The following is a 13049-nucleotide window of genomic DNA, read 5'->3' as shown; positions in this document are numbered from 1 at the left end:
TCTGGTGACCGAGGAGGCCACAAGCCTTTGCTGACTGTCCTCTCTGCTGTAAACGTCTCATGCACAAGGGACAATGATGCAGCTGATGTGTGGCATGTTGCACCGTCCTGCTGAAAGTAACATAACTGACGCTCCTCTTCGGTCAAGTGTGTATAAAACTCCTCCAGGATTCCCATATACACGTCACTGTTAACTGTCGTCTCAAAGAATATGGGCCCAATAACGCGTGTGGCGGAAATGGCACACCAAACACCAATCTTCTCATCATGCAAGGGTACCTGGTGGATTGCGTGTGGATTTTCTGTCGACCAATACCGGTTGTTTTGGGAATTTACGTACCCAGACAGGTGGAACCACGCCTCGTCACTCATGATGAACATTAGTGGATCCAAGAAACCACTGGCAACATTGCTCAACAGCCATGAACAGAAATGCACCCTCTTCTGCAGGTCAGGCTCCTTCAGTTCTTGCACAACACTTATCCGGTACGGTTTTAACTTCAGTCTCCTTAAAACACGTCTGCAACTTCTCTCACTCGCATGAACCTGTTGACTCAATCTCCTGGCTGACTTTCGAGGACTTCTTGTCATTATCTCCTCCACCTGCATCTTTAATTCAGGTGTGCAGACAGATGGTCGTCTGTTCCTGGGAGCATTTTGAACCGATCCTGTACGCCGCCATTTTTCAATCAATTCCTGAATGGTGCTTTCTGCTGGCACAGAACGTCCTGGAAATTTCTCCCGAAACAAATTCTTTGTTTTCACAAAAGATCCAGTGAGAATGAACCCTTCAACAATGGTAACACGCTCGGGTATCGAATACGGCATTATCACACACTGACACTCACCCGGCTTAACACAACGAGGCCTTTTTCACAACTGGTTTCGACAAGTTTCACTGGCTGCGGCTGCACGTGACTGCTGCAGGTCACGTAAGTCGACCCGAGCTCGACACGCCATCTCTTGGTAGGAAGGTAGATTATTTAAGTGTTGCCAAAAACACAATATACCAGAATATTACGACGGGCCGGTTTTACGTGACGCACCCTGTATTTCGTTTTAAACCAATCCACTGTAATCGACAATTAACACATCTCCCGTTTGCAATTTAGATGCAGTCACTTCATTGCTAAGCTATAACAAAGCAAACTTGTTCTGCCCAGTATCACACAACTCTTTTACCACTACAAAGAGTATTGAGTATCATAGGTTTTAAGAATTTCCTTTTCTTGTTGATTTTCTTCCAAGTCACTTGTCCCATTACTGTTTAAATCATCCATATCAAAGACATAATTCCAAATGCGTATATGACTGGTGAGGATTTGTGTAATGTCACTTTCGGTGTAATCACCCTTAGAGAATTTGCCCAATTCGGTTTTCCCGACAACAAACGTTCACACTACTGAGTATGTTTGTTAGTTGGTGTACTTGATGAGTCTGTTTCGCTCCAATGGGCACGTTTCCTTCTCCTGTTGAAATCTAGTGGGTCTCCCAAAGCTATTAATAATTATCATAATGGACCATTAAGACGGCATTTGTACTTATAGGACACATGAGATAAAATATCCCAGGAATTGAAATTTCGGGATTTCCAAATTTGGATTTTTAATAGATTTTTAACAGACATCCAAAAATTTAAAAAAAAAACATGTGCCTCTCCCAAAATATATAAAGCTAAAAACAAGAATTTTCCACATTCAATTTTTTGTCAACTTTATCTTAAGAACCACTCAAATCATATATCCCAGGTGACTAAGATGTGTCATAATACAGATCAAATTGTGCTCTTTCATACAACATTAACATTAGTCACTCTAACACAACACTCAAGGTGATACAACGAACATCTGTGGTCATTTGATCCAGGTCCGAGGGTGAAGACCCAGGAACTAGGGGTCCTAAACCAAGGACCAGATCCTGTTTTAATACCACCGTAACAATACCGGTAACCTAATACCACGTCACCGGGGTCTCTCGTCCCTGACACTCAAAATTTTCGCTTGAATGACGTCAGCACGTGAACAGAACCCAAGACCCTTGATACAGAAGTCCGCATCATACTACGTGACTCCCAGCAGCCCAGCTATCAGAGCAATGTGAAACCAACTCATGTGATTGCTAATCACGTACTATTAAGAAAATTCTTATTCATGGAGTATAAATGAATTTTAGTTGTTTTGATTTACTCTACCGCGAGGATCAGCTGAAACATTTGTCTTGCCACACCGTCTGAATGTTTGTATGGTTTATTGATTTTAACAAATCTTCTATCAATTTATGACATATTTGGTTCAAATTACTCTGATTACTGACGAGTTTTAGACGTTTCTCTTTAATAAAAAGTAAGTTTAACATCTCTCTTCCAAATCTTGATTTACATTAACAACACTTTGTTTATATTATGATTATGCAAAAACAAGTATTTGGTTAAATCAGAATTGAGTCACATTACTTTTACAATTGCGTGTAAATTTCTGATTCTTGTGTCGTTGCTACTTTTTATCAATGCAAAGATGGCTACATCTGTTTGTAGCATTTAGCATGTATGTGCTAAGAACTTTGTAGCAGGGGTAAAAGTGGATCTGAAAAGATAGGGGGACGGTAAGTAGCAGCATGACGTCATGCCATCCCCCTGCCTATCTTTGCCCATTGTAATTTTTTAGGAACTGGGGCGATGCCGTACATATTTTTGGAGGTGGAAGGACGACGTTTTTCCGCATTCCCCCTCACTTTTATCCCCTGGTTTGTAGGACTTGGTGATTAGTGATAGGTAAATTCCCGAGAAGATATTTTTCGGGAATATTCCCTGGGAAGATTCCCGAGAAGATTCCCACAATGGGAATTTATCCGGGAATTTATGTACAATCAGAAAGAAAATTGCATTCTATTACTAGTATATTATGATTTCAAAGTTGAATTAATTTTTATGTCACAGCATATTATTACTGTTGTCCCCAGAGGAGTCTTTAAAATGTATATTCTGAACGATGTTATGTTATTTTATTAATATTCTATTATATTTAGAGTGTACGCATAATGTCAAAAATGGTATAGTAAGTCCACATACTTTTAAACTGCTAAACAGTTTAAATTTATATGTAAGTGGCTTTTCTAAACTTGACTCTACTACTGATGTTATAAACATATTAAATTTTTAAATGTTAAAAACAATTTTGTCAACATTTGCGCATAAATATGTATGTTCACAATATTTGCAAGATACTTTCTTATCTTTATAATTTTGCATGTTACATTGCCACACACGACCTTTCCTCCTGCCCATTTCTCGAAATTTCGTGCGTTAATTCACATGTAAGAGAAGTCCGAGTACCTCTTCAGAAATTCGAGTCAGAGAGAGGACACAGACCGACGTCTATTACTAACGGTGGTTCAGGGTTTAGTAATAGTACTTCATATCTATTTCTACATAAGTTTACTTAATTCTAAATAACTTTACAAAATGGTTCATTTTCATCATTTGTAATAGTACTTTGCTAATTTTGGCTATTGTTTAGCATTGGGGACCAGCTTTTGCACCTATTTTTCTGCGATATTCTATTCCGATGGGGTTGTTTTATGGTTTCATACGTTAAATTACGTTCCCAACATTAAATTCAGACAGCAATGCAGAGCGAGCGTTAGCGAGTGAAGGCGGGTCAGAGCCCCGCATGGCACTTTGTTTTATATCTTCGTTACCAACAATTACTTTCTTTTCTCACATAAATCACTTCCACTTATCTTTACGGTTTGTACAAATCCTATACTGCCCTAAAAAAATTGTGTTCGATACTTTCATGACTATTTGAACATCATTATCAACTCATTTCTTCCGTAAATCATCTTACTTTTTGCTAGTTTTGGCCCGCAATATAAACAATTAGCTTACTTTTTAGTGCAAATTCAAATGGAACTTAAAAAATCATATTCTTAGTTATATAAAGTACAGTCAAAGAATTTTAAATTTTTAACCTCCAAATTCTTTAAAACCATAGAAGTAAATAATAATGTATTAAAATAAAGTAATTAGTCATACAGTTCTTATAATTTGGAAGATAAAGTAAACAGTTGGAAATAAATTCCTTCCCGGGAATTTATATGTCAGGGAAAAACCCGGGAATATTCCCATTTTTAAATTCCTTCCTACCGGGAATATTCCCATTTTTAAATTCCTTCCTACCGGGAATATTCCCACTGCCCATCACTAATGCTGATAAAGAAAACAAAAAAGTTTGCTAAATTACATTCTCAGCTCTCTACCAGATCTGGCAACTAATATTGTATAAGGGTATCTAATTTCAAATCACTTTTTAATTCCAGGTTGCGCTTCGACGTGTTGTCTCTTTTTTATGAGAAGATTGAGAGGCTTACTGTGGAAGAATATAATTTTTTCTTCTAGAATTTTGTTACGAGTACTTCCTGAGGTGATGTAAATAACTTTTTTTCAATGAGTTAATTGTATTATATATGAATGTATTACGAAATAGCTCCCTGGATGTTCTCTAGACTTGCATTATCTATTAACATTTTTATACTTCATAAAAACAGACAAATTGTTTTGAACTCTAATGCTAGAAGACGTGGAATCACAATTTATGCCTATAAGGATTCAAGATGCGTGAGCTACTACCACGTTTCCACGGGAATCAAACTTAAGTTTCCTAGATTAAAGTTGGATGTCAATTTAGTCACAAGATGTCCAAAATAAATGGAAATTGCACATCTTATCAAAAATGTACATTACAAATATATTTTAATTAAGTCTGGCAAGATACTACATATTAGTTGAAATATATAATTAATAGAAAATAAACTCATAAAGCATGCTAATATTTAAACAGAGTTAAAAGTAAAATCCCTTACGTTAAAATTTGAAGGTTCAGTAGAAGAGCATGCTGGATATATTGAAGCAACCTGTAATTTTTCAGAATTGATTACTATCAAATATTTCAACAATAAGTATCAAATGTACAGTGTTAAGTGCAGAACGACAGATGCTTATCAATAACGACGTAGCTAGGCTAGTTGTTGCTCGGAACAAGAACTCGCCTTAGCGATGCCCCCCCTGCCAAAATAACGTTTCCCTACTCAGCGCCGTAACTTAGATTTTTTTAAAGGGGGCAAGCATTAATACGAGTATTTGGACCCCCTAGAAAAAGTTGTTTTTCCCATTCTTGGGCTCCCTATATCAATCTTTCTCTTTATGGGCCCCCGGAGCCTGTGGGCCCTCCCGCATGGCAAGGTCTGCGGGGCCCTTAGTTACGCCCGGAGGCCCGTTCCATACATGACAAATTAATTAATTAGAATATTGACAAATCAAAAACGCATATGAATAAATATTATTTCTTTACTGAAATGTGCCAACGAATCATTTTTGTTTTATTTACCTTTTGTGTACTGTTTGGTTTATATGTAATGTAGTGAACCTGTTTGATATTTCATTTATAATTTCATGTTCTATCGTATATGGAGTAAGAAAATTTTAACTTAAAATTGGGCCTCCTCGAACGGCGGGAAGCTTCCCTGGGGGACAGTTGCCCCCCACAAGTTACGGCCCTGCCTCGACTACATATGATATTAGCATCACACAGTAATTCTCCTATTCCATTTTTCTTCAAGTGGTAAAGCTTGAGTACATAATATTATTTTTAGTACAAGATAAAACACCAGTCTAATTAGTATTTGATTGCCAAATAATCCAAAAGTACATGCTTATAGTCTTTTCATAAGAACTGCAAATCACAATGATTTTGGAATTATATCGGGATGTGCATATGTGTGGAATGAATCAACAGTGTGTCGCTTTAGAATAGAATATTTTATTACAACAAACAGTCTAGCTGTTGTCTCGAGTATTATACTTGGACATTTTCCAAATCTCGTAAATTGATGTCAGTTAAACGTAAACACAAAAAGCTGGAACTAAAATTTAACTTTGCGGGCCCTTTTGGCGGCAAAGGTTTTGAAAATGTTTTCAAAATTACTTTTGAAGCTAATTTATGCTATATGGATATGATCCTAAGGTTGGTGAGTCACTGCTGCCCTGTTAAGTTTCTGAGGTAATATTTTTTTTATCTTTAGTTTGCTAAAACTTCTTTCCTTTCTTTATAGCTGAAATAAATATTTGCAAACTTTTGCGCCCCCCAACCCGACGCCCGGGGTACAAGCCCCGTTTACGCCCCTTAGTTACGTCACGGCTCATCAATTTAATGAGAATACATGAAAAAAAGTGCAACTTATCTAGATTAATATGGCATTGAACCAACTTTCACAATCAGAACAGTTCTGATACGAAGCGGAATGAATCGTAGAAGTTACGAATGTAGCAAGTGAAGTACTATATCATTTCACCTACAGCGAATCACTCAGTTAAATCAGAGAGGATGGAGGTGGGATTCTGTACCAGTTTCTTGTCTCCGAAATTGATCAGCTGGTCACTTATTTGTAATAAGAAGTTTGTACCAAGTAGTCTACCATCTTCTTAACTTGTTGGCTCGTGAGAGAAGCAATTTTTAACATACATTTTGATCCTTCCCATACTTCTCTTACGATTTTAATCAAAGTGATATAATGAAATTATCACAGTATTGTGAAATTATCACAGTATAATAATTAGAAATAATACAAGTAAAAGGCTAATAGTCACCGCAACAAACAAACCACAGCATTAGGAAGTACTTTTGAATAACATCGTCTTCATCTTCAGCCTATTAAACCATAGGAAAGAAAGTATAGATAGGTAAAAATGCTTAAAAAGAATTTTAAAAATATGCGAAGCAAAAATCTTCTTGTCACTCGAAATAGACATATGTTAATAGTAAATCACTTGTCACTGTTCACTGTTGTATGCTGTTTTCCTTTTTCATTACCTTGCAGACGGCGGAAATGAGTAGTAAAAACACTGCTCCAAATGGCATTTATGTCATCTTTATCTAAATCGAGTGCCGGTTTCTCCTTATGAATGTAATAAGCTTCTTTAAACTTTCGTTCATTTGTTGTTTTTGCTTTTTCCATCAAACATGAATTAACAATGTTGTGGTTACTTCCTTTCAGATACATAATTTCTTTCCTATGGCTTAAATCCTTTTCGAAGGGTGCCTAGGCTGAAGATGAAGACGATGTTATTCGAAAGTACTTTCTAGTGATGTGGTTTGTTTCTTGCGGTGACTATTAGCCTTTTACTTACATTATTTCTGTTATAATGAAAGCCCAATTCGAGGTACTTGATATCTACGAAAATAGATTTTCAAACGGTTCTGCTGTTGTCATGTGATTCGATTGCATACAAATCAATCTTATTTTTAAATGTTACATTTTGACTAATGTTGAATGTAATGTTAGATACGAAATAATAAGAATATGTGTTCGTAAGACATCAGTATTAATCGTTACTTGAGTGATTGATGAGAAAGAAGGAAGAGTTTCTTGATAATGTATCACATAATTAAATACTCAGGCAAACCTATATCGAGTGTTCTGAAAAAATAGCGCCCACGGACCACAGAGTACTATTCTACAAGTGAAAACAAAGCTATATGTATATATAGGTGTATACCATCCGGGCCCGTGTCTGGAGACGGGAATTGCACTATGTGGCAACATCGCAGATAAAAACCATAGAGTAGATCTAGCAGTTTATCAAATTGTTACTTGGATTCTTCAGGATAGTTAAAGTAGATATAGATTGACATTAGCATCTTTTTCAGTGTAGCAATCGATGTAACTGCTTGATGTATTCCCACGGTGATGCTAATGTTCTAAGTTCATCTGCGACGTTGCCACATAGTGAAATTTTGATTCCCCATAGCGAATGAAGGAGTCCCCGGAGGGTACACCATCATATAACATTTTCGCCTTATTTTAACCTGTAGAATAATGCTCTGTGGTCCGTGGGCGCTATGTTTAGAACACCCAATATATATAAAAATTGATGTGACTATGCTTATGACTTCATACTTCTTCAACACCTGACCGATCTCGATCGAATTTTCAACATAGATGAGATTCGGGCCTGGGATGGTTTTCACGATTTCACTTTGACGGTGCAACCTAGGGGAGGGGGAGATATTTGAAAATGTTCGAAAATGACCGATATCAGTGACAAATCCATAGTTTTCCGGGTCAGTGAAATGAACAGTGACTCTTCTTATGCATTTTAAATCCAAATTCAGCCTGGTAACTTGCGGAAAGGGGGAAGGAAAGGAGGATATATATATATATATGATCAAAAATGACCGATATCAATGTCGAATCCATAGCTTTTGGAGTTGCTGAGACGACCAGTGACATTACCGATACAGTATAAATCCAAATTCAACCCTATATGTCCAAAATGAAATGCTTTCTCCCCATGCGAAGAACGGGTATTCTGCTAGTATAGTTCATAATATCACTACTTTATAGATAGCATTTGAATGTTCCTGGACGGATATGTCCACGTAATAAATTCATTGTCTTTTAGACTCTGCGCTACTCCGAATAACTCATGCTACTGAACGGAAATAACACCTTGTTAAGAAGACATCTATTATATTTTGGCTTGCCCCTTACTGCAAAACGTTTTAATTTATTGTTTAGTTTTTCTGCCCAAAGTAAAGTTTAATCAGTTTTCTTTTAAAAAAAATAATTCTGTTCATTTTGTGACCCTTAACGTTTATACTTGAGTCTTATATCCAGTGGCGTATTTACAGTTTGGTTTCAGGGGGGCTTTGCTAACTTTATTCCTTGAAATGTGAAAATTCCACAACATATTTAATTTACTTTAATATAGTAAATAAAATTTCGAGGAGGGCTTAAGCCCGAAAGCCCCCTTAAATATGCCACTGCTTAAATCGATTACTATTGTTAATGAAATCTGAACAACAAAATACCGGTACGATTGCTTCAAAAGAATAGGACTCCGATAGAATAAGTAGTTCGAACACGTAGAATCTCTCACCTAAAAGATAGTTGCTGTAGTATTTAAAGAAAAGGCACTCAGCTTGTATTCAAACGATCTAAGTTGGGTATAAAAATTTAATTTCCAAGAGCAGGTGTCAATAAGTAAAGTTATGTGAAGTTATACAAGTGATACTACAAAATTTGAATGTTTTTCTGATGATCCTATTTAGAAAAGTACTCTTCAAGAACAGTGGCGGCCGGTGGATTGTGGTTTCGGGTGTGGCAGTACGAACGATAATAAACAGAAGATATAAAGTTGACTCATTGACTAATCAGCATAACTGTAGATGTAATGCTATGTGACATGTTAAATTAAATAAAATAGTGTTTTTAAAAAATAAAAAATGCAGAACAGTTTATCCGATTAATCACCTTAATTAATTAGTTAGTTCATTCTCCTCTCCTTGATTAGAGCAAATCTGCCTAATACATGCTGGTTGAACTCTGGTATTCTTATTGTCAGGTCTTTTTCGATGTAAAGCATAACCAATGGTGATTACCTTTCTCGGGACATTCAATTCCTTGAAAGTGTCAATTCTTTCTCATGTGGAAAAAAAATCTTTTCGTCTTTTGCTGACGCCAGAAGTACAGTTAATGTTAATTTCTGAAGCTTTGTAGATTCACTAAATATTTTTTCTAGATTATTGTGAACGATTCATTCTAGCAAACTCAGTCGCTGACAGTGATCCGAATTCCTCTTAAGCCTTGACTGAAGAGAGTCCGTAACAGAGATTAGTGTTATAAAATATATCAATTGAACACACTTTATTCACAGTTTATCCAGAAAAATTTAAAATAAATTGAGGAAGTGTATCTAGTGCAAACAACATTACTGCCATAAAACATCCTGTAAATTTGAACTGGATTTTTTTTTCGAACACTCTCCTGAATTGTCCTCTGCTTGTTTTGTCTAAGCCTTAATTGCAAGTTTTTCCTCAGTTGAAAGCTGGTCAATGTTTTTTGTAAGTTGTTTACAGAAGTCACGGTATACAATTCATTTAGAATTTGTAGGTTATTTACAGAATTAAAGCACACACAGTAAAATTAAATCTAATAAATAAAAACCAAAACAGTGATACAAAAGAGGTAGTGGTATATGAATTCCGAATGTCACATATTCATACATCAACACACACGCATGTGCATAAAAGAAAAAACTACATTCCAAATCATCCGTCTTGGTTGTTACACAATGCACGATGAACACAATATACTTCCCAATGAGGTGAAACAACGTTTACCAATGTGATATGTTCTGGAAAGGAAACCCCGAAACCCGCCAGACGAAGGATCCGCATGTAACAAAAACCAAAGATCAAAGAACATAAAAACAAACAACACTGCCAGTTCTACACCCAGAAATGTTAACTGGGAGGTATCCAAAGTATTTGAGGGAGGTCCAGTACGTCTACATAATATGGAACCTGTCTTATACTGCACCCGAAAAGACGATAAGTAATTCTTACTTACTGTCACATATATTTTTAGAAAAAGTGATAGAACGATTATTTTTATAAGAAAAGAAGAGTACATGATGAGGCGTAAAATAAAATATTTAGCCTACATCAATCGTTCCCCTGTTAAACAAGTATAGTTCGTTATGAAAGTCTACAAATGTTAGTCAAGTTTCGAAATTTTGGGGAGGTCCGGACCCTGTGGACCCCCCTCGTGGGTACACCCCTGAGCATTGATAACTAGTCCCAAATTCAATGTGGCGTTCCCCATCATACACTTTTATGTGGAAACTATCAAGAGTAAAAAATATACTTATTTTATAAAAGAAATATGTTTATAGAGATAAAATACTATCCATAGAGGGGGGAGTGATTCTACATACTGACTTATTAATATTTGAATCACAAATTACTGTGGAAGAAGCCTTCATTATCAATATAAGCTAATAATTAACTTGTAAATGCGGGTCTACTTTCATTTGTTTCTGCTCCACTACATATTTTCTTTCTTATTTTGTAATTCGGCAATCACTTTTTTTAATTGTCATTATATTAATTTGCTTCACTATGGTCCCGTAATTTAAAAATATGAATGCATAAATACAAATTCCATTTGTTAATTGCTAGTGAAAGAAAATTCAGAAATCTTATTTAGCGCGAAACACCTTCTCGTTCACTAGAAACCGTGCTTTGTTGCAGAAGCACTGCAACGACCAATCCCTTTAAAGGAGACTTAACATTTGCTCCAATCGCCGCGCTGAAGGAATCTGGTCGTTGTATGCTCGTTGCAACACAATATAAATTAGAGACTCTGTGACAGATTATTTTTCGCTTTTTAAAACGGATTAACGGAACGGACAGTTACAGAAGTAAAAAAAAAATGTTACTTAAAGTGTATATATGCGAGTATTAAAAAGTATTTTTTCTGTTATTCACTACATTTGATAATAATATTTTTTTCTTGAAATACTTTGGTCGTTGCCCAACGCTGCAATACTAAAATAGCTGCCACTTTTCAAGAATGAATTCGTAAGAAAAGCAGCTGCAGGTAAGATCAACTACGAGCGCCCCAGGGAGGGTCGAAATTATAGATATAAGAAAAAAATAATCATTGTTTGGATACAAGGTGAATACCTGTTAAATAATTATATACAGGTTATTACAAAAATGTGTTAGAATATTTTGGGAACAGATTCCTCACATCATAATGAGGGAAAAATGTTCATATGGACCTGTGCTAAAAAGTGGATAGTTTCGGAATTATAGGGTGCCGAAAACGTGAAACAAGTGAACTTTAAAGATTCATAGCTCCACTACTATGGCACTTATCGTAGTCGGAGCAAGACCACTGAGGAACTGGTATGTGAATATCCATGTTTTTAAGTATGCTCCAGTACCTGCACACCAATTCTTAGAGAGGTAGGTAGAGCGTGATCAAGTACTCCCAAACACCCTCTCTAAACTGATTGTGCAGGTATCGGAGGTTCTGGAAAATGGATATTTGTATAGTTTACATACTAGTTCCTCAGTGATATCTAGACCCGACTACGATTGGTCCTATAGTAGTGGAAGTATGGACCTTTAAAGTTCTTTTTTTTTCACGTTTTCGGCACCCTATAACTACAACACTATGCATTTCCGACCACAGGTCCATATGAACATTTTTCTTATTTTGATGTGAGGAATCTATTTGCAAAATATTGTACACATTTTTGTAGCACCCTGTATATGCTTCGGATAGTGTCCATTACTGCAGTGATGTTTGTCATATTTACTTTTTTAAAAAAAAATATTAAAGTAGATTTTACGAAACGGGAATAATAAAAATTTCAATTGTTGCACGGTCACTTTCTATTGAAATCCGATGCATAAATGATTCATTCATTCTGAAAAGGCTAAATTTTCAAAAGTATTACATGTACACACATGAAAAATATATGAAAAAAATCACAAACTCACCAAGTTTATACACTCTCTACAATTGTTCAATGACTAGCGGATCCAGAAAGATCGTTTGGGGGCGGGGGACGGTTCGCTTCCTGGAAGATGAGCGTAGCCTCAAGGTGACCAGAATTTTACTTTGCAAGAATCGGACGCATGTGAATGCAGGAGTGGAAGGGGGGTGTAAACCTGATTCCCAGATTCCATTTTGGGATTTTTTTTAAATAAAAGTATATTCTTTCTGTAGATTTAAATTAAATATGCACTTTTGTTTCTGGAGGCGTGGCGGTGTCATGATTCACTAGTCAGATGCGCTGTGTTGCACAGCACTTGCACAAAAGAAAATACTGTATTGACGATGGCATTCATTTTAACTAAGGAATGTAAAATTTACTCTAATTATAACAATTGCGGAACAACTGTTGAGAAAAAAAGAAAGTCGGTCTACGCAAAAATAGATACAAAAGTATACATGCATAAAGAATAATACAAAATGTCAAGAAATAACAAAAGACATATGATATTTCTATGTAAATTTCTTCGTAGATTAAAAATAATACAATAATTAATTATAAAGCGATGTTTAATAGAGTAGTATATGGCACACAATGTTCCAAATGGGCCAAAATATGGGGGAGCAATCTTTACATATTGGTTTCATTTTTATTTATATCAGGATATAATTCAGCAAATAGAAAATTGAAAAGAAAAAATATAA

At 35.8% G+C, this 13049-nt stretch overlaps 1 protein-coding gene across 1 annotated transcript in view; it reads left to right on the top strand.

Annotated features, from left to right (window-relative positions):
- LOC145672646 (ATP-binding cassette sub-family A member 17-like) overlaps window positions 1–13049 on the top strand; it is a 267984-nt gene that overhangs the window by 231717 nt on the left and 23218 nt on the right. The window contains exon 4 of the mRNA XM_081741809.1: window positions 4317–4420. Coding sequence (XP_081597935.1) covers window positions 4317–4420 — 104 coding nt within the window. The remainder of the gene's footprint in view (window positions 1–4316; window positions 4421–13049) is intronic.

Source organism: Thermobia domestica, chromosome 16, assembly GCF_964235325.1.
Source record: "Thermobia domestica chromosome 16, izTheDome1.hap1.1, whole genome shotgun sequence".
NCBI lineage: Eukaryota > Metazoa > Arthropoda > Insecta > Zygentoma > Lepismatidae > Thermobia > Thermobia domestica.
Note: the sequence above shows the minus strand (reverse complement) of the source record. Positions and strands in the feature narration are given on the sequence as shown.